Source organism: Pelobates fuscus, chromosome 2, assembly GCF_036172605.1.
Source record: "Pelobates fuscus isolate aPelFus1 chromosome 2, aPelFus1.pri, whole genome shotgun sequence".
In the NCBI taxonomy this organism is placed as follows: Eukaryota; Metazoa; Chordata; class Amphibia; order Anura; family Pelobatidae; genus Pelobates; species Pelobates fuscus.
In genome coordinates, this window is record NC_086318.1 from 216,532,121 (window position 1) to 216,559,073 (window position 26,953).

Genomic DNA, 26,953 nt, shown 5'->3' on the forward strand with positions numbered 1-26,953 from the left:
ACGTCTATATAAACATACCTTTTGGGGATTCTTGACACTTGTACACTTGCAGTGATGAAAATGTATTTTTCTCAAAGCAGCACCACAGGCAGCTGGATGTAAAATGTATTGGGAAAGACGGAATCTCTCTGCATTGGCTCTTTTACATAGCAGGCGTGTAACTCTTCCAGCTAAAGCAGGAGAAACCAAAATTCAGTTACGATGTGCTGGGGAAAACCGTTAGAGAAAAAAAATGCAACTTTCAAATGCTATAAACTAATCCAGTTTAGCATGACCGAGGCAAATGAACCCCCAGTGACGTAAGCTTGGGAGTGGATGGTTTTAAAGCCTCTGTATCCAGCCCCCATTCCTGTAACTTTAGATCTGTTGGTATTCTGTGTAAACAACTGCAAGTCCAGGACAATTTTAGTCTTTAGTAGTTTAGCTCAGAGTCCCATGAAACTAAAAACAAACCAATGTGGCTTTATATCAAATCTGCATCAGCAGCCAGTTTTACTCCCAAGTTATATAAGACATGCCTTTTTTCTTCTTTATGCCTGCGTGGAAAAATTCTGCTAGAAGAAAATGGAAATCTGGCTTCACTGTTAAATCAATTATGCTAAACTATCTGGAACAAAGGAGATTGCACTTAATAGCCCAATTTTCTAATATTTCAAAAGAGGGTTTATGTAATCCAAATGAGATCATAGATGTGCTACGTAGAAGCTGGCAAGGAATTACTAGGAATACATTAAGAAACGGATTCAGGTTATAACTTGTAATTAATACAGTCGTTGTTTGTTTTTTTTCTTAACAAAATATTGCTGGAATTTTAGCTATTTTTTTTCCATACAAAGCATTCAAAGAAACACTCCAAGTACCATAAATACTAAATACTGTAGTGACTATGGTGCCAGGAGTGCCCTGCCCCCCTTCTAAGTAGTCAGAAAAATAGAATGGTTTAAGCTATTACTTGGGTTCTGACAAGCACTGCTCCCCTTCTCCACTACTTACTAAGGAGAACAGGAAGCTTCTAAACAGGAGCTTCCGTCAGCTCTACTGATCTAATCCATGCAATACTAACTTAGCAGTAAACCCTGCACTTAGCTTAGACAGAGAGCTTCCAACTCTCAGGTTGGAGTAGTGAAGGCAGGTGACTGGCAGACCACAGGTACAAGTCAAGTCAAACCTTTCTAGCTCACTGCAGTGGTTATGGTCCTTGAATTGCTCCTTTAAACAACTGTTCTGCCCCCTCACTACTGAGTTCTAACTATTTTTAAAAAGCATAACATTTATTTAAAGCGTAGGATGCATAGCTAGTAATATTAATCTGAAACTATCTGGATTGCAATGGTTGCTACTGAGGCATGGCCTTACAGTTCCAGCTGTTATTGCAGGGTGGTGGGGGTATTTGCCTAGCTGGGACCTATCCTAGGAAAACCATAATTTGCTATAATACCAATTAAATAACAAATTACCGCAACTGGATTACCGTGGTAACACTCGACTCATTCACTAAATGCTGGAGTGTAAGAGTGTTTATGTGGTCTACACCCTTTTGGGGTGAAAACCACAGGCAACACTTCCCAACTCTGGAATCCAAAGAATTGGGATACCGGTGGGTAAAGCGATCACGCCACTATCTCTGTTCAAAGGAGGGTGGACCCTACTAGGAAGATGGTGGTTCCCTTATGATTAACTGACAGGTCAGCCTGCGTTAATACACGCCAAAGGCTGCCTGTCAATTCCACAGGGAGTGCCCACGTAGGGCAACCCTGCAAGAGCACTGTTAATTGTGTCCTTGCATTATGTTTTTTGGAGACCGTTCCCTGGTGTCCCCATAAGAGGGACAGCATCTCTGGTGCGGGCAGACACGAGAGAACCTGAAAATCGGGGCTGAGTCACCAAAGTCGGAACAGTACAGGAGCCTTCACACACTCCCCCACTTGACCACCAGAGATACTGCCAGCAGGGATCATACCCCCACTGAACCAACAGAGATTTAGTCCCTTTCCTGCAAAGAGATAAGCAGGAGGGGGTCAAAACACTTTCTTATTTCTTTTTTTTAACACAAACAACCCCCACACACAAACACACTCAGTCAACTCTATACCTAATCATACCAAGCCAACTCCACACACAAACACACTCAGCTGACCGCACATATAGTCACACTCAGCCACTCCACACTCATTCACACTAAGCCTGAACTCACAAAAAAATCACAGTCTACCAGCCCCACACATACATACACACACTTAACTAACCACTACAATCACACTCAGCCTCCATTCTCATCCCACATAGGTATGTTACTTGGGGGGGGGGGAGGAGAGGGGTGACAAAAGTGACAGTTTATTATTTTTGCATAAGTGACCCAGTGGATCCAAGTTATGTCTGTAAAAATTGAATCGAAATGCATTTGTAAGAAAGGGGACTCATAAAGGGGAACATAAAAGCAATGCCTGTATATGTTTTTGGTGTAATGCCCGCATACACTGGTACAGTAACTTCCTGTAATATGTAATATGCTAACACCATGCATCTGTATAATGCAGGGCAGAGAGAGATACAGCGCAACAATGACTTTATAGTCTTTCAATTGGCTTCAGACTTGTGTATCAGGCAGTCACTGGACTAAATGTACCGTAAGAAGGAAAGCCGTCCCTATCCTCCCAAATCCAGTTAATGTATTGAGAGTTTAAGAATGTTTCTATTGCAATGTAAGGTAATGTATAGTAAGTGCCCAATTTGCCTTACTGTACTGCCAGCCCTGTTTAAACCTCTTAATTTTTCTGCAAAATCTGAGAAAATAAATAAAAAGCTTAATAAATTACATGCTTTTCACTTTTTTTAGGTATCTTAGCTAATTTCTTAGAACTAACAGCATTTCCCCCATACAGATCAATGGTAGAACTGCTATTCAATTGCCAGAGATAGTTACATAGTTACATAGCTGAAAAGAGACTTGCGTCCATCAAGTTCAACCTTCCTCACATATGTTTTTTGCTGTTGATCCAAAAGAAGGCAAAAAAAAAAACCAGTTTGAAGCACTTCCAATTTTGCAACAAGCTAGGGAAAAAAAATCCTTCTTGACCCCAGAATGGCAGTCAGATTTATCCTTGGATCAAGCAGTTATTACCCTACATTGAAAGATTATATCCTTGAATATTCTGTTTTTGCAAGTATGCATCTAGTAGCTTTTTGAACATCTGTATGGACTCTGATAAAACCACTTCTTCAGGCAGAGAATTCCACATCCTGATTGTTCTTACAGTAAAAAAAACCTTTCCTTTGCCTTAGACGAAATATTCTTTCTTCTAGTCTAAACGCATGACCTCGTGTCCTATATAAAGTCCGGTTTGTGAATAGATTTCCACACAATGGTTTGTATTAGCCTCGAATATATTTGTATAATGTTATCATATCCCCTCTCAGGCACCGTTTTTCTAAACTAAATAGGTTTAAATTTGTTAACCTTTCTTCATAGCTGATAATTTTGTAGCCCGCCTCTGCACTTTTTCTAGTGCCATAATATCCTTCTTTAGAACAGGTGCCCAAAATTGCACAGCATATTCAATGTGTGGTCTTACCAGTGATTTATAAAGAGGCAAAATGATATTCTCGTCCCGGGAATGAATGCCCTTTTTCATGCATGACAATACCCTACTGGCCTTGGCCACTGCTGATTGACATTGCACATTGTTGCATAGTTTGTTGTCTATAACAATTCCCAAGTCCTTTTCGTGTGTTGTTATCCCTAATTCGCTTCCATTAAGGGTATACGTTGCTTGTGTATTCTTTACGCCGAAGTGCATAACTTTGCATTTTTCAACATTAAATTTCATCTGCCATTTGAGTGCCCAGTCCTCCAGTCTATCTAAATCCCTCTGCAGCAAAGTAATATCTTGCTCACATTGTATTATTTTACAAAGTTTTGTGTCATCTGCAAACAGTGAAACATGACTTTCAATGCTGTCTTCAAGATCATTTATAAACATGTTAAATAGAAGGGGTCCCAGAACAGACCCCTGAGGGACACCACTTGCCACCTCTGTCCAGCTTGAAAATTTACCATTAACGACAACTTTTTGTACTCTGTTTTTAAGCCAATGTTCTACCCAAGAACAAGCATTTGAGCTTATCCAAAAGTATTCGACCCTAAATAGGAAAATTAGAAAATGCTGTCTTGTCATAATTTTAACCGCTTAAGGACCAAACTTCTGGAATAAAAAGGAATCATGACATGTCACACATGTCATGTGTTCTTAATGGGTTAAATACTAGCTGTCCAATATATATACATATTTAGCTTTTACATATATATATTTCATGCAAATAACTTCTTGGCATTGAAGCAGTTAAATAAAGGTGTAACAGCCCCTTTAAATAATATATGTATTAAATTGAACTTCAATTAACCACTAACAACATTTAAAGGCAAATGTATCTTGTTTTTACTAAGACTAAAACCTCTCTGACATAACATTAACTCTGCCTGTTTTTTCTATCCCGCAGTGATTAAATCATGTATACATGACTCATATCCACACCCAGCCCTGGCAGAGAACCAAGAAGGCATGCTAGAGTAGAGACCTCCCATGTAGTCTTTCAGTTATGGAATAGTTTTGTACTTCTCGCATTCACTTCTGCAAAAAACAATAGATTACAAGCAGGCTGATCTTTTCTACATGGCAAAAGGGGCATCTAGAGCTACGTTGTCCATAAAATTATGTGAATTTATGTTAGGCCTGCAAGAAAATGATGTTGCTATGCCCCAAAATTAGGCACGTGTTGCTGACAGAACAGTCACAGTTGAAAACTTATTTATTTTACACTGTCACATAACTGTGTGAATTCACGTTGTAATGCAGTTTTTTTTTATAATGTACATAAGGATTTTTTCCTTAAAGGATGTCTGTTTTAGTGCACAGACAAGATGAAGACATATGGACATTGTTAAACAATTCTGGCTATTATACTTTTTTTAATTTATTTTTTTAAAGGTTACGGAAGACACCTCTCATGTTGACATATTTCCAGGAACAGAGGGGAGGAAGTGACTTTAACATACATCCTGCCATTCCAAATGGATAAGGAGGGACATATTTATTTCAGGGGTGTAAGTGGTGTGGCCAGAGGTAGGGCTGTTCTGAGAAATGTTATGTGACTTATTAATAACTATTTGTGTAACCATAATGTAATATGCAGCAAGAACAATGTATCTAGACTGTTTACTAAACACAGTTATTGCAGTTTAAAGACACATTACTGTATTATTGCTGTGGAGCTCGGCTACACACTTAGACACACTAATAATATGGAGCTCCTACAAAAGATGGACAGAAGTACAGTGGGATTTGGGCCCAAAATAGGGACTGTCTCTCCTAAAACAGGGACACATGAGCAGTCAATGCTTTCCCCTGGGGGCTTCAGTGTCACGTGACCGATTTTTACCCAGTCAGTGCTACGGAAGCGCCTCTAGTGAAGACAGCCATTAGAGGTGGATTTAACTCTGCAATGTAAACAGTGCAGTTTCTAAGAAACTGAAATGTTTTACATTGCAGGGTTAGAAGGACTAGATCACTGACCAATAGTCCTTTAAGGCTAGATGCCCATCATCATGGATAGACTGAAACAAAAAATGTGCTCTGTATTTCAAAGAACAAGATCCTATTTTCACAATTCAGAATCTGCAAAACCAACATTGATGACTACATCCACCCCCTGTTATTTCACAGGTGCAATCTCTATGGGATGGGGCCTTTTTAGAGACTTGGAAGCAATCAAACGAATTGAGCTTCCATCTACTTGTCTATACAAACCAGACTTTTGAAGCCTGGAATACCATAAGGCAGCTTCCAGTTCCTTAAGGGTTAAAAGTGACTTCCACCTTCATGGTGGCTGGCCTTCACTTGATTTTGCAGCCCTGAATTTAGAGACTTGTAACTTCATAACGTCACACATTACTGACCCCTGCTGGCGTTAGAAGAGAACATGCAAGTAGGCTTGCTTTATTAAAAAAAAATAGCATATTTGAATTTACTAAAGAACCCATCCTGCGCAGTCCTTTTCTTTTCAAACAGATAGGGTAGCTGAGCTATAAGAGAGGCAGCTGGGTGGCATCTATCTGTCAAAGAGAATTAGAGGTAGCTACAGAGAATGAGCTGTTATAAGAGGGAGGTGGCAAGGTGGAATGACACTGAATGAGGAAGCAGATAGATGTAGGGAGTAAAGAAGACAAAAATGTTTTATTTTTTGTAATTTTGAGATTAACAAAGATCAAAGTGGTATACAGAAACTGGTCGACAGACTTATAGTAGTTTACAGATACTAGTGGGGTGAGATTGTGAGATGCATTAACTGAGATGAGAAGTAGTAAAGAGATACTTGAGAGGTTTAATACCTTTAAGATATTGTGGTGTTTGTGTGACCTGTACATTCGTATTTGGAAGTAATAAAAAATAACCGAAAATCCAGGTTTTTGGTCAATAAGCATTCGAATATGAATGGAATAAATGACAGAATTTCTGAATGGAAAATTTCGTTCTGCACCATTCAGTCATTACATTTATTGGTTAGCCTACAAGCCAACCAATCAGGGGGTCTGACTAATATTGCATAACGTAGGAAAGCTCTTATAAGGGCTTTTTGTTTTATATAAGCTTAGTATGCACTTAGCCCTTGCAAGGAGAAGTTTGACTAATTGTATTGTGTCTGGGATTTTTTTTTTGGGGGGGGGGGCGGGGGATGGGGGTTGCAATTTGGTACCTTTTAAAAAAAATTATCAGCTGGGATGTCATTTTGGAATTAAGTTTGACCTCTTTTTGAGGTCTGAAGAACAGAATAATTAGAAGAAAGACTTCAGATGGTAATCATGTTTTTTTTTTTTTTTTTTTAAATGTTATAGGTATTAGTTCAATGCCCCCCCTAACTAATTTTATGGTTAGTGGTGGAGGTAGTTTTAAATTAATGTAATGGGTAGTGGCTAGGAGCTTGGGAAGGTGTAATGGGGAGAGGTGGTCCATGTCACTTATTGTTGGGTTGGGGAATGGCACGTTCGACCCCCTCCCCCACCCATTTAATTATTTTTAGAGCCTCCACCTGCCATACCATGCATGGGAGTTGTTGCGCATCCCTTCTTTTCAATATTAAAGTCCCACCTACCACCCATGGGTGAGGGCGAGAGGGATTAAAAATGGAAATCCCTGGAAAAACACTGTAAAAAGAAACACATTGTTTTCCAAGCCACTTTTTGCCAGAAAGTTAGAAAATATAAATGGAGTACAAACAAGTTTCTTTACAAAATGGAAAATATGTTTATGGCATTATGTTCATATAGTTAAATCTCCAATATTAGTTATAAAAAATTATATCACACAAAGACTTATGAGACTTTATCTAAAGTCTATAATCATTGCAATTCCTGTACCCTAAAGACAAGTAGATCCTGGAATACAATTCAAATACTAACAGGGTGATTTATTAACGTGAAAATTCAAAGTAAATTTCAAGTTCAAGGTAAAAACATTCTCAAAGTCCGGTTTGGCTATTCTGACCTTGAATTTGACATTCCTTTTGAATTCAGCCTTGTAGGAAAATACTGAGGATGCAATTCTCAAATACAATGAAAAATATGCATTTCTCTCTCTAGGGGAAAGAGGTTTCAGTTTATTTTGCTTGTGGGCTTACTCTTTTCGCTATAGCTGATTGAGCTGTTCCTAGTCTCCAAATATGAATTTCAGGTACCCCTCAGGTGGTACCTGAAGGAGCGTACTGGTAATCGTTGTTTAATGCAGGAGATCTTTTGTCCACGTGGGCGACGCACCAAGGCTTCAGTTCGAGTAGCCCTTTGCTCAGGTAAGACTTTAGCAGGGTAACGTGCCGCCTTGGAGGTTTTGGTACCTTGAGTTGACCACTTCCTCTTCGGTAGCACCACTCTCTCGTCTCCTTTCTGTATCCCAGACTGGGTGGTCCAGGCTCAGCCTCCAACTTGGCCCAGAAGTTTTGGAAATGCTCGTTGAGCCATTGTAGGAAGCGGTTGATAGAGCCACATGAGTCTCTGTGGGCTGGATCTGGGCCATGGGAATCAGCGATCTTGTAAAGTTAGAGCTTGACCATTTTGCGTCTCTTAAAGCTCAGTAGGTGCCACTAGGATGACATGTGAGTATCCAGTGGGGACCAGGATATTCCCCACCGGTTCAGAGGGGGGGCTTGGAGTGTAGCTGGTCCCTTCTACGAACCAGAGAGCGGGGAGATCGGCCGCCTCTCTCCCTTTCCGTCCCCAGTAGGCTGCAATGGAACGGTAAAGGCTCCCGGCGGTGTAGAGTGTTGGGTGAGGTATCAGGAAGCTTGACTGTAAACCCCTGACTTAGGCAGTGCACTTATTGAGGCTTTGTAGCTTGGTGGCTGGGGTTAGCACCCCAAAATCGGCCCAAATTGCAGGAGCTCGTGCACTGCACATCTAGACTGCTCGAAGGTTAGGCTCCACCCCCTGGAGTGTCTCTTTAATGGAATTGAGTGCTCCATCTCTCTCATCTCTGATTGTTACAAATAATCAGTAGGAGGATTACAGGAGACAAGATAATCTTCTTAGTTTTTGTTATGTTAATGGCTTCTATGATTTTTCATTGTTTGGCAGGGAGTATATTGTGTAACAACAGAAGTCCCTTCTAGTTCACGTGTTCTTAACATATTTGGAACTTGTAGTTCAATTTGTAACAATTTATAGCAAATTATTCTGCAATGCTGTACAATAGAAAAAAAAAGACAAACAATTCTAACAAAACATGTTTAACCGCTTAAGGATCAAACTTCTGGAATAAAAGGGAATCATGACATGTCACACATGTCATGTGTCCTTAAGGGGTTAAGATACTGGAACAGTAGGTCAAGAGGGCTCTGCCTAAACAAGCTAAACACAAAAATAGTTCTAAAAAAATCTAATTTAGTTGATTATTTACTGAATTAGCTGTAATTTTATTTAAAGCTTAATACTTTTATACACACTGCATTTTTTGTTCCCAATGTAGCATAATTACTTTCAATCCATAAGAGTAGTTTGGCAGGTGGGTGCTTAAATGAGGTCTACAACCTCCTTTATACTAATATTCGGGTCAGTCTGACCCCCATGGGCTATTTCTTTTTTAAATTAATGTGCTGGCATGAGTGGAAGGCTTCCCTGAACAAGAATGTCTTTAGCAAGTGCTTAAAGAAAAGAAAACTAGGGGAAAATCTGACAGCATGGTGAAGTACATTCCAGAGGGTTGGTGACACGTGAGAGAAATCTTACAGTCTAGCATGGAAAAAGTTGATAAAGCCAGTTAGTAGGTTTTTGCAGTAGTCTAGATGAGAAATAACAAGGGGATGAATAAGTATATTGTGTAGGTGGTTAGGGCAGCTATAAGTATATTAAATATTGTGTAGATGGTTGTCGCAGGATTAAGAAAGTGATTGGATTTGTGGGACGAAGGACAGATTGGAGTCAAGTTAAACTACGAGGAAGCAGACTAGGAGTGATGTGGAGATAGTGATGTCGTCAACAATGAAGGGAAGTCAGAAATTGTAGTAGAGCTACAATAAGAAGGAACTCAATCTTAGACATATTTATCTTTAGGTGGTGAGAGGCCATCTACGAAGAAATGCCAGCTAAGTAATTGCACACTCAAGAAAGGACAGAAGATGAGAGATCAGAGGTGGTGAGGTAGATCTGAGTGTCGTCAAAGGTGATATCTGAAGCTCTGACCCAAGACAGAGCATTTATGTAGTCTGACAGGGGCATTGAAGAGGAGTAGTGAACAACAAATGACACAGAAAAGGACATGTTAGAAAGTTTAGAGTGAATGGAAGAGAGAACAATGCCACAGAGACCAAGAAAGATGCAAGTATGTAGAAGTAAGTTAATTCCCATAACTTAAATTGACATCTGAACGGCAAAATTCAGGCTAAAATGGCCAAACTTTAACTATGTAGGCACGTTTCAAAAAAAGGTTCTAAATAAGTCATTTTTGGCAAAATTTTGCCATGCTGGGACTATTTTTTGTTAAAGCCCAGGTCCTATTGAGTGGTATCTAAAATCCTGAAGTAGAGACAAAACTGATTTACTTTGTTTCTTTGCATGCTATGCTCCTGTCAGCTTTGACGTTTTTGAACACTCTACAGCTACATGCTGGAACTTCATTGGTCAGACCACTCTCAGTACAGAATACATGTATATAGTGCCTTGCTCCAATAGAGCACTATGTAACTTACACATCCTTACTGGCAGGTCATGTGGCAGCAGGTTGGGAGTAGAAATGGAAACACTGGCTTGATTGAAGCATGTATTTATATTATTACAATTGAATGATGCCAGTAACCTACCATAGGGTTGTTGACTCATGGCTCATGAACTGTATTCAAGTTTAACCAACTATCAAGGAAGCTATCTGCTATCTGTTCTCACTTAAAAGCTAAATCATTAGAACTCAACTTAGGGTGGGGTTTTAGGGGCTTACTTGAAGCCACAGTAATTCTAACTTCATAGCAACACCCCTGCACACAATCAAGAGGACATGCCCAGAGAAGTAGTTGAAAAACCCAGAAAGGAGATTGGACATCTAAAACAGGTGTGGCTCCCCTTGTGGAAGAGCATGATAAAAAGTGCCACCTCTAACATCTATGCCTACAATTAGATTAAAGCTTGTTTCACATGGGGGCCAGATCCCACATAGGAGTGTTGCAAGGTTTGACTACTCTCCATTTGCAAGGCTTCATATTTTAAACCGCCACCTTGTAGCTAAGCATCGTATTTTTCCATGTATAAGACTATGTTTTTTTCCTAAATCTTTTTAGTCTAAAATTGGGGGTCGTCTTGTGCACGGGGCCTCAGTTAAGATGGCGGCTGCCGCATTTCAGTGTGCCAAGGTCCACACACATACCTGGACTCCCTCCCGTCGATCTACTTCTGGATGCCGTGGCAAGGAGAAAGAGATCCCTATATGCGTGGGAGCAACAGCAGACATCGTAAGGGTTGCTCCACCTCAGGTAAGTCTTGCTTTCTGATTTATATTTATGGGGGAGCAAATAGGCATCAGGGAGCAGAGGGAATACTACTGTGATGTCCCAGCATGCCGTCACACCACCTGATGTATTGTGGGAGCTGTAGTCTCACAGCATGCACTATAGAGCCATTAACTTCACAGAGTACCGTAGCACAGGGGGGTCGTGAGAATCAGAAGTGTGTTGTTCTCCCCAGAAGTCACCTCTATATTATCAAAGTTGTTCTATTTGATGTTCTATTTGATGTTAAAAATATTGATTTCTTAATTTTAGGCTAAAAAATTGGGGTCATCTCAAGGAAAAATACAGTAATATCATGAATTCTCATATCCCGATGTGATAAAACCAATTAGTGACAAAGTCACTGGCCACAATGAAACGTCCATGAGCACCAGTACAAAATAATAAAACTTACCAAAAAAAAAGACAACCGTGACCATGGCGGCGTATTTTTTTTTCTTTCTTTTAAATTTGAAGGTGCTTCTGGTTAGATAACAAAGCCTCATCCCTCTGCAAATGAAGTGAGAAAAGAGAGCAGGCCACTGCCCCAATGCGACACTATCAGCACCAAAACAACTTCAGCTTAATGGAGTGGATTTGGTGTATAAATCGTTCCCGTGCAGTCTCATTAACCAATTCTTTGCCATTTAGGAGTTAATTCACTCTGTTTATGCAACCACAGTCACACCTCTCCTGCATGTGACCCATGCAGTCTCCCTACACATTTCCTGTAAAAAGAGATCTAAACTTCCTTTATTGCACTGTTTAATTTATAATTATTATTATGCTTTAATTTATTATTATTATGCTCTGTTAACAAACCTGTGGGATATTTATATGTGTAATTAAAGTTCAATTAACAGAGCAGGAGAGAAAAACCTAGAAAGTAAACACATTGTACTGTTTGAAAATGAAACCATTTTTCATGCATACTGTGTGAGTCACAGGTATGGGAGGTGTGGCTAGGCATGTATAAACAGAAACAAAAGTGATTTAACTCCTAAATTGAGCAGTGAGATTGCATTTGCATGAACTATACACAAAAACTGCTTCATTAAGCTAAAGTTGTTTTGTTGCTTAAAGTGCCCCTTTAATGGGGAGTCTTAAAACAAAGCATGTCTGGTAAGAAACTCAATGTTGCTTGCAGGTCACTTAATAAAGGTAAAAATTGCCTGACATAAAATGATGTCAGCAGAAAGAGCACATAATTTTGAAAAGCAACAGGTGGTTGCAAAATTATGAGCACTGGCTAATGTCCAAGTTACAATTGTTGGCTAGTGAATAGATTCAGCATTGATAAATTGGAAACAACATTGTCAGTTGACTTCGGTCAACTACTCAACAAGCTAGATTTATGTGAACTGTATATCAATGGTCAATGTATATGATAGGTTCTCTTGTTGAATTAGATCCATTCTTCAGCAATAATTGCTGGAATCTAAGCAATGAAATATTTAACTGGTAAAAACACTGTGATGTCTTCTCTAGAGAAAACAAAACCATGATGATTTATATTACAGCATGCTACATTTCATGGCTCTGTAGGAATTTAAAAATCTTAACTATAATAAATAAGATGGGCTGAAGAAACTCTACTATTTAAATTTTTTATTAATTGAATAAGCTGCTGGGTATCTTTCAATAAATAAGGTGTTGAGTATTGTGTAAAGTTGATTATCTGACCAATACTGGTTATGATTAGCATTTAAAATTACCAAATTCAGATTTTTAGTTATGCTATAATAAGTGTGCGTTTATGCCCTGACTGTAAACTTAGTTTGAGGTCTACTTTACAGCTCTCAAGTAACCTGTCTTTCTAAACATGAACTAGTATATTCTTTCTATGCTAAAGCTGCTCTCCACATTGTTCAAAGGAAGCTGTTGACCTAGGAGTGGTCCTAGGAGTGTTCTGATGATTGCACACTAGTAAAGTATGTTGGCATGAGATCATGTGCCAACTTAGATCAATTGAGAGTACACAGGAGCGCATTCACTGACCAGCCACAAAATTTAAAACACCTGACAAATATCGTGCAGGTTTCCCTTGTGCTGCTAAAACAGCTCTGATTCATTGAGGCATGGACTCCACAAGACCTCTGAGCGTTTCCTATGGTATCTGGCACCAATACATTAGCAGCAGACTCTTTAAGTCTTACAAGTTGCAAGGTGGGCCTCCATCAATCAGATTTGTTTTTCCAGCCCACCCACAGATATTTAATTGGATTGAGATATTGGGAATTTTGCTGTGTGGTAGAGTGCACAACTGCCATAAAGGGGTGTACTTGGTCTGCAAAAATCTCTAGGTAGGTGGTACTTGGCAAACTACCATCAACATAAATGCCAAGACCTAAGTTTTCCCAGCAGAACATTGCCCAGAACATAACCCTGCCTCAGATGGCCTGCATTCTTCCAATGGTGCATCTTGTAGTCATCTCTTCCCCCGGTAAATGATGCACATGTGCCCAACTGTCCACCTGATCTATAAGAAAACATGATCAGGCCAGGCAACCTTCATTCATTGTTCAATGGTCCAGTGCTGATGATCACGACCCCATTGAAGAAGTTTTTGGCGGTAGACATGGGTCATCATGGGCACCGTAACTGGATTGCAAACTGCAATGCACTGTGTGCTCTGACGTCTTTCTATCATGGCCAGCATTAAGTTGTTCAGCAAATTGAGCTACAGTAGCTCTTCTGCGTGATCAGGCCAGTTGTGCTAGCCTTAGCTCTCCCGTGTGCATCAACGAGTCATGGCACCCATGAACCTGAGGCAGCTTCACTGGTTGTCATTTCTTGCACCACTTTTGTTATGTACTGACCACTGCATACAGGAGCACCCCACAAGACTTACCATTTTGGATAAGCTCTAACCCAGTTGTCTAGCCATCACTATTTGGCCCTTGACAAAGTGACTCAGATCTTTGCGCTTGCCTGCTTCCAATACATAAAATTCAAGAACTGACTGTTCACGTGCTGCCTGATACATCCCCTTGATAGGTACCATTAAAACAATATAATCAATATTATTCACTTTACCTGTCAGTGGTTTTAATGTTGTGGCAGATTAGTGTAATATGCATGAAGCTGGTTTTGTACACTTCAGTGATGTGGGAAATAAGATGCTAAAAACAACACTGTAATTTTTAAAGCAGCACTTTAAACAACAAAATCACTACAGTTCAGTTTAGTATTTATTTTGACACGAGTGTCTGTGAACCATCCCCTGTATTTCTGTCAAACTATTTAGGAACTAACTCACCCATAGTTCATATTACCAGCATCCAGGTCTGACAAAACTGATAATGCAGAAGAGTAAATCCCACATTATCAGTGTGGCTGACAAGAGGTTGTGTTTGGGTGATGAGGAGAGCCGTGACGTTTGTCAAACTGCTCTCAAAAATAGTTCTGACAGTTTCCCCTAACTGTTTATCATCCCTTATGCATCTGTTTCTTATCCAAATATTTATTTTGGCAAGTACAGCAGTTATAGAAGATAAATAATTGACTTACTTGTAAAAGTTGTGAGATGATTGTAATGCTAGTTTGTACAAATTAGTCTTCAGTGTTGGTTCAGTAGCACAGGCAGAAACAATATTTCTTATACTTCTTATTTTGATGAGTGGACAAAATAAAACATAACTGAAAGAAACACTACATGGAACAAATAAAAAAAATAGTGAAAAGGGTTTACAGGACAAAAAATAGGGTGAAAAGGAAGACGAGCTTAAATATAGTTGTGTAGGAAAGAGAGGAAAATAATACTAGGATGAGGATTAGTAAAATGATAGGCTGGAACATCTGGGGAGGTAAATACAGAGACAGAAACATTTAATCACTAACTGTGCTTTCTTAAACCATTTTACAAATACAGTAAGCAAGAGAACAGCAGAAAATATGAACTGCTTGGCCCAGAAATACAAAAACAGAAATCCAATGTTTTATTTATAGCATACAAGCATGAACTAAAAGATACATACAGAATGATTATTTGAAAGTCTTTGGTGCTTTTTTATTAAACTGAAATTGTCAATTTAAGTGGAAGTCAAAGCTCAATTCTCCCTAGTAAACGCTATTAACGTGTTAAGTGGGGTGAATACCGGACTGCAGAGGTTAAGTAAAAAAACATACTTAACTCTGCAGCACTTCCAAATTCAGGGTGACTGTCTCTTATGATGCTCCAGGGCTGTTAATGCATCTGCATAGAAATTCTGTATGAATATATCTGCACTCAGGCAATCCTTGCACACAGCACTGCAAGTCAATGTAATTTAATTGCCCGGCATGCCATTTAAATGTATATATATATATATATATATATATATATATATATATATATATATATATATATATATATATATATATATATATATATATAAATGAAAACTACTAAGAATTGTATTTAAAGAAAATTTTAACCCATAGTTAATGTTATAGAAATCTACTTGCCTTTACAAAATATCATTCATTCACATTTGGATAAGTAAAGCATGTACATTTAGCTGTGTGAAGCTTCTTGTTATAAAAGGAAAAACTATAGTGTTAGAAATGCAAACATATATTCCTAACGCTAAAATGTTCCCCTACCTGGTTAGACGTCTCCCCCTGAGGGTTTGAAAGGTGAGCTTTACTTACATTTCTTCCCTCGCCGTGCTGGCCTCGTCGCAACTGCTCTGCCTTTGTGACTGAGATCATCAAGATTGAGCATTGCACATCACCACTCTGTGCCAATCAAATGCTGCTCTAAAAGTTCTTGGTGCTGTTTTTTATTGGAAAAATTCTGATTGAAGACTATTGTGACCGGAAAAATTTGGACACTGACACAATTTTCATAATTTTTGCTCTGTACACCACCACAATGGATTTGAAATGATAGAACCAAGATACAATTGAAGTACAGATTTTCAGCTTTAATTCAAGGGATTGAACAAAAATAATGTATGAAATGTTTAGTAATTGCAACCATTTTCATACACAGTCCCCTTATTGTAATTGGACAAATGACCACAATTATAAATATCATGTTAATTTTTAATACTTTGTCGGGCAATGACTCCTTGAAGCCTGGAACGCATGGACATCACCAAGTGCTGGGTGCTGGGTTTACTCTTTAGTGATACTTTGCCAAGTCTTTACTGCAGCTGTATTCAGTTGTTGTTTGTGGGTCTTTCTGCCTTATGTTTTGTCCTCAGCAAGTGAAATGCATGCTTGATCAGTTTGATATCAAGTGATTGACTCGCCCATTGCAGAATATTCCACTTCTTAGCCTTAAAAAACTCCAGGGTTGCTTTCGCAGTATATTTTTAATTATTGTCCATCTATAAAGTGAAGCGCCGTCCAATTAACTTCACTGAATTTGTCTGAATCTGAGCAGACAATTTATCCCTATATACTTCAGAATGTATTCGGCTGCTTCTGCCTTCTGTCACATCATCAATAAACACTAGTGACCCAGTGCCATTGGAAGCCATGCATGTCCATACCATCAAACTGTCTCCACCATGTATTACAGATGATGTTGTATGCTTTGGATCATGAGCCATTCCAAGCCTTCTCCATACTTTTTTCTTCCCATCATTCTGGCACAGGTTAATCTTAGATTTATCTGCCCAAAGAATGCTGTTCCAGAACTGGGCTGGCCTAATCTGGCCTTTCAATTCTTGAGGCTTATGTATGGTTTGCAAGTTATGGTGAACCCTCTGTATTTGTTCTTGTGAAGTCTTCTCTTTATGGTAGACTTGGATAATGATATGCCTACCTCCTGGAGAGTGTTCTTCACTTGGCTGGATGTTGTGAAGTGGCTTTTCTTTATCATGGAAAGGAGCCTACGATCATCCCCCACTGTTGTTTCCGTGGACGTCTAAGCCTTTTTGTATTGCAGAGCTCACCAGTGCATTATTATTTTTTTTATCAGAATGTACCAGACAGGTGATTTGGCCACTGTTAACTTCTGCTATCTCTCTGACTCATTTTTTATTTTTTTTGCAGGATTAACTTTTTCACTTACATTGAGAGCTCGTTTTACTGTATATTGAGGGTTTACGCAACAGCTTCCAAATGCGAATGCCACCCCCTTTTACTTGCCTAATTGATGAAGAAATAACAAAGGAATAGCCCACACCTGTCCATGAAACAGCCTTTGAGTAAATTGTGCAATTCCTTTTGGTCCTTTGAAAAAGAGGGGGCTACATTTTAAAGAGCTGTAATTTATATGTGAATATACTCAAAGTAAAGCTGAGAGACTGCACTTTTAGCCCATATTCATTATTTAACTGTAACTTGAATTTATTTTGGTTAACAGCCAAAATAACAAAACTTGTGCTAGTGTCCAAGTATTTCCAGACCCAACTGAATGTTTTTTTGATATTGCTTATTTGCTGGTTACTTTTGAATGTTTCTTCTTCTAGTAACAAAAAAACAGGGCTTTATTTAAAAAATAAATAAATAAAAACAAAACTATAAAACAAAAGTTAAACAAATTAATAAATAATTAAAACCGTAAAATGTATATTTTACAGTCAACGTTGCAGTCAATCACTGTTAAGAAAAAACAACTGTTAAGTACTCATCGATAGGACTATATGAACATTACATACAAATTTAAAGTAATATACACTTGTCACATCTGCATGCACCATTTAGGTAATCTTCCCCTTTCATAAAATTACATCAAAGCAGTCCAATGTGTAGTTATCACCAGTTAAATTAAAACAAAATGTCAATAGGGTTTTCTATTCACTAAAGCAGAGTAACACAGATCGGAATTCAAGAAAACTGAAAGTAAGCACATAAGGGAACTCCCATATTGTAATAACTTTTCATTAAACTCCTGCATCTATAAGAAAATTACTTGAAGGAACTTGAAGGAACACTATAGTTACCAGAACAACTACAGCTTAATGTCGTTGTTCTGGTGAGTATAATAGCTCCCTTCAGGCATTTTCATGTAAACACTGCCTTTTCAGAGAAAAGGCAGTGTTTACATTCCCCCCTAAGGACATCTCCAAGTGGCCACTCCTCAGATGAGCACTGGAGGGGCTTCCTGGCACAGGGCTACACAGTAAGCAGCCCTGCCGTTCAACATCCCCACGCTCTGCATGGGGACGTTGAATTTTCCTCATAGAGATGCATTGATTCAATGCATCGCTATGAGGAGGTGCTGATTGGCCAAAACAGTGTCTGACCCCGCCCCCTTGCAGATTTTAGCCAATCCAATGGTTTGCCCATGGGCAAAAAATCTGCACTTTTGATGATGTCACCAAGGGGGCGATGCCAGCGCTGGCAAACCCGTAAAGAGCTGAAAATAAGGTGAGTTTTAACCCATTCTGAGGGGGCTAAGGAGGGGGGGGGGGGGGGGGGGGTGACAACGACAAGATGCCTAAATGGTGGGTTTTCACTATAGGGTCAGGAATAATATTTTGTGTTCCTGACCCTATAGTGATCCTTTAAAGTTAAAGAAACACTATAGTGAGAGAAATACATACATGTATTCCTGTAACTATAGCTGTGAAAACACACTAAGGTCCATGGCCCCCCTGTCAGCAAAGTAAAAGGTGATTTTTTCTTTATTCCAGTGCCACACGGGTCTCTTAGAGGCAGGTCCCGGCCCCTGCTTTGCCTCCTTGGCTGAGATCATTAAACTAGACTATCTCAGCCAATCCAATGCGTTCCCATAGGAAAACCGCCTCACTGAGCCAATCAGCATCTCCTCGTAGAAATGCATTGAATCCATGCATCTCTATGAGGAACGTCCATGCAGAGCCAGGAAGCACCTCTAGTGACCGTCTATGTGACTGCCACTAGAGGTGCTACTAGACAGTAATGTAAACACTGCCTTTTCTCTAAAAGACAGTGTTTAGATTAAAAAGCCTGCAAGTACACACTATACAAACCAGAACAACTACATTAAGCTGTAGTAGTTCTGGTGATTATAGTGTCCCTTTAAGCCAGTCTGTGCTGCAAATGCGATTCACTGTTTTTCCCTGTTGAGGTGAACACGTTTGCTGCATGGACTGGCATAACTGTTTCTTTAGGAGCTGTTAGTATGTATGCGGCTTTTTGGATGTGATTTGAACAAGTTGCTAGTGAGCAATTTTCTTATAGATGCAGGAGCTTCATAAAATTTACTACACTATATGAGTTTCCATTTGCATATGTGTTTAGATTTGTGGCATTCTGTTTATATATTGACTGACATGCTATAGATTTGTGGCGTTCTGTTTATATATACTTATAAAGTTACTGAATACATTACCCTTCTATAATTGATTATTTATAATTAATTTCATTTTTTATAAAATTATCCTTTTGAACACTCACTTCCCATTACCATTTTTACGGTTACATTATTTTATGTAGTTGTTCTTAGCATAATTTTAATTTTGCTTTTTATTCCACACACAACTACATTATTTTCTTATATTTTACATATTCTGTATGTTTCTAAGGGAAAAGCAGGGGATTTAGCAGGAGCTGAAGAATGAATTAAGTGTTATAAAAAGAATATTAAGTGTCTGCATTCATCTATAGTTAGTGACATTATATGAAACACGCTTTGACTTAAATGGGCACTAGAGGGCACTTGTGCCATCTAACCTACAATAAAAGTGTAAGAAACACCTCACATGATCCATTTTGACTTAAACATTTACATACCTGGCTGACTGAAAGAGGTTCTTCAGCACCTCGGTCTTCAGAGGACTTTGGAATCTCTAGTCTGTCAATAAAGGTCTGAAGTTCTTTCCTGAAAGCCTTCATTTGTGCATTGATCCGATACAGAAGCTCATGTTCACGGATTCTGCTTCCATCATCCTCCTCATCCATCAGTCCAAAGAGATCACCATTGGCAACATAAATTCTGGCTTCACTGATAATGGTACTTGTGTCTGAAATAAGACGGTCAATTGTCTTTCCTAGTCTCTCTGCTTCAGAACGAATGTCTTTCATCTGTTGCCTCTCAGCAAAACTCTTCTGCCAAACAGTTGCAGGAGGATAGAAAGATCTGGTGGGAGTTAGACAGCGAATATTTCGAACCTCTTCTGAATCGCTTTCACCACCTATAGGACCCTCCCGCTTTCTATGGGGAGGGCGTGTGTCATCATCACTTTCTTTCTTCCCTGCATCACTTTCTGCATCACTGTCTCTTGGACTTCCCCGAATACCTAGATGAGAGGCAAGATCATAGCGCTGCATGTTGGACATGAGCACTCTATTTTCATATTGGAGCTGCATAACTTTACCACTAAGTTCATTGATCTGTAGACGTGCTGTTTTTAGTTCTTCCTGCAAGACTTCTGTTTTCACATTGTCATTATGTCGAGAGCTTTCATCTCTTCCAGCTTTGAATTTGTACTTATTCATTTCTGCAGTAATGCGCTTGTTTTGCTCTTCTAAGTCAGAAAGGTTCCGTCTCAACAATTCAGCTTCATCTTCAACAAGTTGCAAGTGCTGTCTCAATTCAGACACAGACTCGCTCTGTTCCCTCATAAGAGGATTTGATGCACTAGAGTAGTCATCTCCCCTGAGATCATCCAATTCTGCCTTTAGACCTCGATTTTCAACTTCCAGTTCCACGATTTTCCTGCCAAGTATGTTAGCTTCCTCTTCTACTAAACGAAGTCGTAATTTGAGTTCAGCCTCTCTTGTTGTGGGAGGACCACTTGCTTCTCCTTTTGGTAAAGGGCTATCAAGATCCCCATAGAACGATTTATATTTCTGCAACTCATATTCAATTCTGTCTTTGTCCTTGTCAATTTTTGCCATTTTCTTTCTCATCAACATAGCTTCTTCTTTGACAAACTGCAGCTGACACTTCAGATCTTCACTGTCCTCCTCATCAAAAGAAAAAAAAAAAGTAAGTAAACATATAAACATACCTTTCAAGGGCTTTTTATGTATAACATTGCTGATTTAACTTGGGTTCTGCTCAGGGCCATTGTGCTCAATAACATGCTACACTCATTAAAAAGTTGGACAATACTTTTTTCCCTTCTATAATATGCTGGGTTTGATGTACCATATTTTTACGATTGACAGATAGTCAATCGTATCACAATTCTGCTGATCAGTTTGCTGTCTAAAATAAAACGGCGATGAACAAGAGCAGACAGCTCTTTCAAAAACCACCAAACTTTTATTTTGCAAAATATATTTTATAGTGCTGAAGAATATATGTATTCCTTTTGGTGCTGGGCTTTGCCAGCAGCCCAGAACCTGTACACAGTGCTTGGATACAGGGCTCCATTCATAATTACACTGAGTATAACAGACTCTGTACTGTGTTAAATAAGAAACTATTTTTCTAACATCAGAATTGATGTTAGCATAGGGTTTCCTTAGATTTTGAGTTGGTAAGGTTAGTTATGGTAGAGTTATGGGTAAAATAGGGTAGGGTTAGAGCTAGTATCAGGTTATGGTTGTAGTTAGTTGTAGGGTTAGCGGTGAACATTTATTTAGATCCTAAATATATTAAGCATTTAACAATCATTACTGATATATGAATCTATTTAGAGTATTTTAATTAGTAGAACTGGTTGTGTAAAAATGAATGCAAGCAAAACATTTTAAAAAAAAATATTTCCTCCCCAAAATATTTCCCATCATTAACATTTTAATGATAACTTTGCAGCTGCTGCCTGATGTTGTCCTAAGCCACAATCTTCAATTGGAGGCAAACGGCATTAGTAAGGACTACGCAACTCCCTAGATGCGAATATAATATATCAGAAGAGTTATGTTCCAATTTCTGTATTAACGTATACTAGTGCATATTTACTGTATGCTGGCTTTCCTACCTCAATACCAAATTTTGAATACCCTGGGTTGTTTACTTTTGCAAATTGTATGCCATGATGGGGGTAATTTTCCTTCCTCGGCTGCCATACTGTCACAAAGAAAACATAGGCCCAGCAAACCAATCTGGCAAATATCAATGTGTAAAAACTGAAATAAGCAAGCTCTTTATGCTAACGGTATTATAAAATTCAACAGTTAAAATGCAGAACTTGGAAAATAACAAAATGTATTATCTACTCACACTTTTTTTTTAGATATTATTCATATTAAATTATGTTTAATACATACTTATTTGATGTGAAATTAAAGCCTTATTTCTCCTGAACAAAATGATATATAAAAAGTGTGGGTGCACTTAATATGAAAGAGGTAAATTATGGTTGAACAGACATAAAGCTCAAATTCTAGGTTTTGCTTTGATTTTGACAATTGCTTTCATCCTTAAGGGGTTAAGGGAGTTTTAAAAGTTCAATCTATAATCAGTACAGACAATGGAAGCTTACGGTAAAACATGTAACCTCTCTCCCAGAGATTACTCACATTGGAAAGAGGCAAAATTCAAGGCTTGTTCCATATTGCTTGCTAAAAGGCCTCTCTGTGACTAACCGCAGTAATCACAAGGAGCCTGGAAAATGTGAAATTTAAAGTGGATTCCCTTCTAAATCAGCAGAAAAATCTAAATGTGTGAATCCAGGAGGTCTTGGAACATCTTATACCAAACACTGGGGGAATTACCGCAATCGCAGGGGTCGCAGCTGCGACCGGGCCCGTCATTCAAGGGTGCCCGTCCGCTCTGTCCACACCTGCAACCGAGGTGCCCGCCAGCATTTTGGTGTGGCCCCAACTGCGCGGAAAAGCCGCCTGGGCTGCATTAAAGGAGCCCATCGGGTGGCAATGGATTTCCTGGGGCCCGTCAGCGCTGCGGCGCTTTAAGAGCGTGACCGAGCCCCAGTGATGATGTCAGAGCTGGGAGGAAGCCGTTACTTCCTCCCAGCCAACAGAGCGCCGCGCAGGAGGAGAAGAGGGAGTCCGAGTGGGAGCTCTGACTCCCATCAGCATGAGGCAGCCACTGGACCCCAGGTAACAGTTTTTTAACAGTTTGTGTGTGTGTGATAGAGAATGTCTGTATAAGTATATCTGGGTGTCTGTATGTGTGTGTATGTCTGTATGTGTCTGTATGTCTGTGTGTATGTGTATGTACATGTGTGTGTCTGTCTTTATGTGTCTCTGTGTGTGTCTACATGTCTTAGTGTATGTGTGTGTGTGTGTGTGTGTGTGTATGTATGTCTGTATATACGTGCCTCTGTGTGTGTGTTTGTATGTATGTGTCTATATGTATTTGTGTGTATCTGTTTGTCTGCATGTATGTGGAGGGGGGGGCAGGGATGTGTGAGGGGTAGAGGTATGGGGGGCAGGGACGTAAGGGGTGGGGGTTAGACGTATTGGGGGGGCCCCAGGGCAATTTTTGCACCAGGGCCTCGTGGTTTCTAGTTACGTCTCTGATACCAAAAGATCTTTATATACAGATGTTGAATGAAATTTGGCACGTACATCCTTGGCAAGGTTTTCAATCGTTGTTGTTTAAAGTTTTTTAATTCTAAAAACAAGATGGCTTTTCCAACATTTTTTTTCTGTACATGTATTAGATTTGGTCAATCTTTCCATCTGCAACTTAATCCCAATATTGTATCATAAAAATTTAAATAATTCACATACCTCTTGTGGAGTCTGTTGAGATTTCTTTTCAGATTTTTGGGCATCTTTGCTTCCTCTTCTTTTAAGAGACAACTAAATGGATAATTAAAACTATTTAAGAAACAATATAACCAGTGTAATTTTATTACAAAGCGAGCTTAATTCTTCAGTAATATGATATTTTATTAAGCTAACAGTGCACATCTGCAACTGTTATGGTCAATAGATGTGCACTGTGCATATTGCACTAACAGAGCAGTGTAAAGAAAGTCTTCAATAATTAATGTATATGCATAATTCCCTTTTTACCCATTTCACTTGTTCTCACTGAAAATATTGAAAAAAACATGCTAAACCGTAATGTATTTGGCAACTTAAAAGTACATGGTCTAAGAAAGGCAAATATGTGCATTACAAACAAAAACATAAATAACTAAATATTTTTTTAAATGTATAATTTATGGGATTTAAGGAGATAAATCCAGCAGAGAGACAAAGCAAGGGTATTAATATGCCCAATTGAGGGAGGAGGGATGTGAGCATATTTGAAAAACCTTGAGCCAAAATTGTTAGATTTGATTCTCAAAGAAGCACACTTAAAAATATTCACGAACAGGCTGTCACCCCAACGGCATGGGGTTAAGGGTGGCATTCACAGATTAACTCTTTATGCATTACTGGTATATTAACCAGTAAAAACCTGCAACACTGCACATCCCAGATGAACTTGACTTTTATACATGGCCTATTTCTTCAAGAAAGAAAAAGCAAAGTGTAGTATAACCACTCATTGATTCAGGGCAGTCTTTATATGATGACTGCCCTAGCAACCAAATATGCCAATTTGAGCATGCATAGATAATATGCTATTTTAACAAGGCACAATTAAACCTTTTTTCTAGTAAAAATTCTAGCAATGTTAAGTCTACCCAACAAATCAGGAATGAAGGGAGGATAAAGGGGGAATAAAAAATAACATTGGCATATAGACATCACAACTGCCAATGTCTTAACAAACATTACAGGAGTTTGAATGAATAAAGAATAAGATATATATATATATATATTTCATGTTAAAGATATCCAAATGTATTATTGATAGATGTCAGGAGCCAAAGTAGTAACTAAATATATCTTACTCGGTATGAAAGCAGAGCTAAAGTGAAGAGATGAAGACTTACTGATTCCCATGAGTGTGCAGAATGAATCATCAACTATTTTGTGTGTTGCTGACTCTGCAGAACAGGTCAGGGGATGGTAGAAAGTGCTGCAGCATGAAACAACTCTGTTGCATTAAGCAAAATGAGATGGCTAGGGTGTGTTGAAAAGAAGAAGGAATGCGGCTTTGGACCAACCTCTTTGAGCTTCTCCAGCTCATTCTGCAACGCCTGTTTGGTTATGTCAACTTCAATAAGCTGTTGGCGTAATTTTTCGTTTTCTTCTTCTGTTTTGGTGCGTTTTTCTTCTACATTTTCTAGTTCATGATGAAGCCTCACAGATACATCTTTGGCTACCTAAAGGAAAACACGTGGTGTGTTATTTTTAAGTGGAACTATAAATACAAAGGTTACTGTCTTTAATATGCAGTCACTATCACACAATGAAGTAAGATTTCTAAAACAGTCAACATCAGACTGGAAATGCAAAAATTCTACGAATCTTCTCATTCAAATCTTGGGAGAAATTCTTAAAAGGAGCAATCACTGTTGCTTATAGTACGACGGGGAACACTTACCCAACATGTTAAATGCTAATTGATATACACAGTAAGCAATTATGATATAACCATAACTGGTTATTGAAGTGAATCATTGTAGTTTTGGTCAAATTATAAAACTTTATGACAAGGGTTTACTAATACACAAAGAGATGGCATATTAATAATAAGTTATATAGTAATCCGGGGTAGCTGCGGCATAATTACCCATATACAATCAAGCTTTGTCTAAAAAGTTATCACTGTTATCTGAAAACATAGTAATATTGTACAGAGATAAATAATATGTAGGGAATTAACATTTTAACATTAACATAAAAAATCATATTGATAGGCTATTTTTATTGCTTCTTTTAACCCCTTAAGGACACATGACATGTGTGACATGTCATGGATTCTCCTTTTATTCCAGAAGTTTGGTCCTTAAGGGGTTAAATACATATTATTGCAGATCAAGTCTGTGGTATGAACTTGAAATAAGCAACCAATGCACCATGAAACTGGTAGGTAACAGTAGATAAATGGCTCATATTTGCAGTGCTAATCAGAAATGTTGTAAGCCATCAGTTTAAAGTTCTATAGAGATTTTAAAACTATGCTCATTAGCCACTAGCCCTGACCATACCAGTGCATGGAGTACTTCAATTGCTGCAATGAATAACAAGTTCAAGTCTTGAGAAAGGACCATGCGTAGTCTGAAACATTAACAGTTTGCAAAGTATACGAAATAAACTTCTGTGACATGTCTTTGCACTAAGTCCCATGAGTGCTCATCCTTCTGTTAGAAAAATATTTCCCTTATCTAAAAAGGTATCAGTTTGTCTATCAAATAATCTACATTTCTGTTTTAATCTGCCAGGACCTCAACAGAACAAGCACCTCCTGATTAGATCAGCTGATCACTAACTGTAAAATGTGTTTTATTGACATTCTTGAAAAATTGTTGATTTTAATCTTGGCAACTTTGCATGTGCAAGGCTATCCTAAATCTTCTTATGGGGTATAATTTTATCAAAGTAATCAAATACATTAGCATTTTATTTTACTTTTAAAAATGTATTACTGATATTTTATTTCATATCCATAAATAAATAAATACACAGAATATATGTGCATAATATGTTGTAGCCAACTGCACCCATCAGAGAAAATTCTTGGGCTTATAACTGGAGACTGTGTTCTATATAACTTTCATATAGATATGGTTATTGAAGTGAATCATTGTAGTTTTGGTCAAATTATAAAACTTTATGACAAGGGTTTACTAATACACAAAGAGATGGCATAGTAATAATAAGTTATATAGTAAAAAAGGTATTACAAGATCCGAATTTTATCTGTTATATATATATATATATATATATATATATATATATATATATATATATATATCCTCACCGTGCAGTGTGTACAACATTTCCTTGAAATTAGCTTTCCCTGCCATTGCCATATCTGGAGAATTCAACGCCATTTATCCTCAACCAACTACAGACTGCCTGTGGATCATAGGAGTTGCCATGTAAAGGTTACTGAATTGCTAATTGTTGCTTATGATGCACTTAACTCTGCAACCTTTTAATGGTACCACACATGGGGTCAATAGAAAGCTCTTAACTGCTGGTTTTGGTCACTTTCACATTCTCATGCCCCACTCCAACGTGAGTATATGCAGTAAGCTCCCTTTATAACTTCACCCACCTGCAGATGCATAGCACAAGCCATAATCACATC

The 26,953-nt window shown here is 38.5% G+C and overlaps 1 protein-coding gene across 2 annotated transcripts in view; it reads right to left on the reverse strand.

Moving 5' to 3' along the window:
* The window catches only part of MTCL3 (MTCL family member 3), a 65,962-nt gene that overhangs the window by 33,433 nt on the left and 5,576 nt on the right, over positions 1–26,953 (reverse strand). Inside the window, exons 3-7 of one of the 2 annotated variants that reach the window (XM_063443170.1) lie at positions 24,861–25,019; positions 23,527–23,598; positions 19,672–20,844; positions 14,530–14,817; positions 19–170 (exon numbers count right to left, since the gene is read on the reverse strand). In XM_063443170.1, coding sequence (XP_063299240.1) covers positions 14,707–14,817; positions 19,672–20,844; positions 23,527–23,598; positions 24,861–25,019 — 1,515 coding nt within the window. In that variant the 3' untranslated portion in view covers positions 19–170; positions 14,530–14,706. Of the gene's footprint in view, positions 1–18; positions 181–14,529; positions 14,818–19,671; positions 20,845–23,526; positions 23,599–24,860; positions 25,020–26,953 lie in introns of those variants that run through there. The other variant, XM_063443171.1, reaches the window with a different exon arrangement.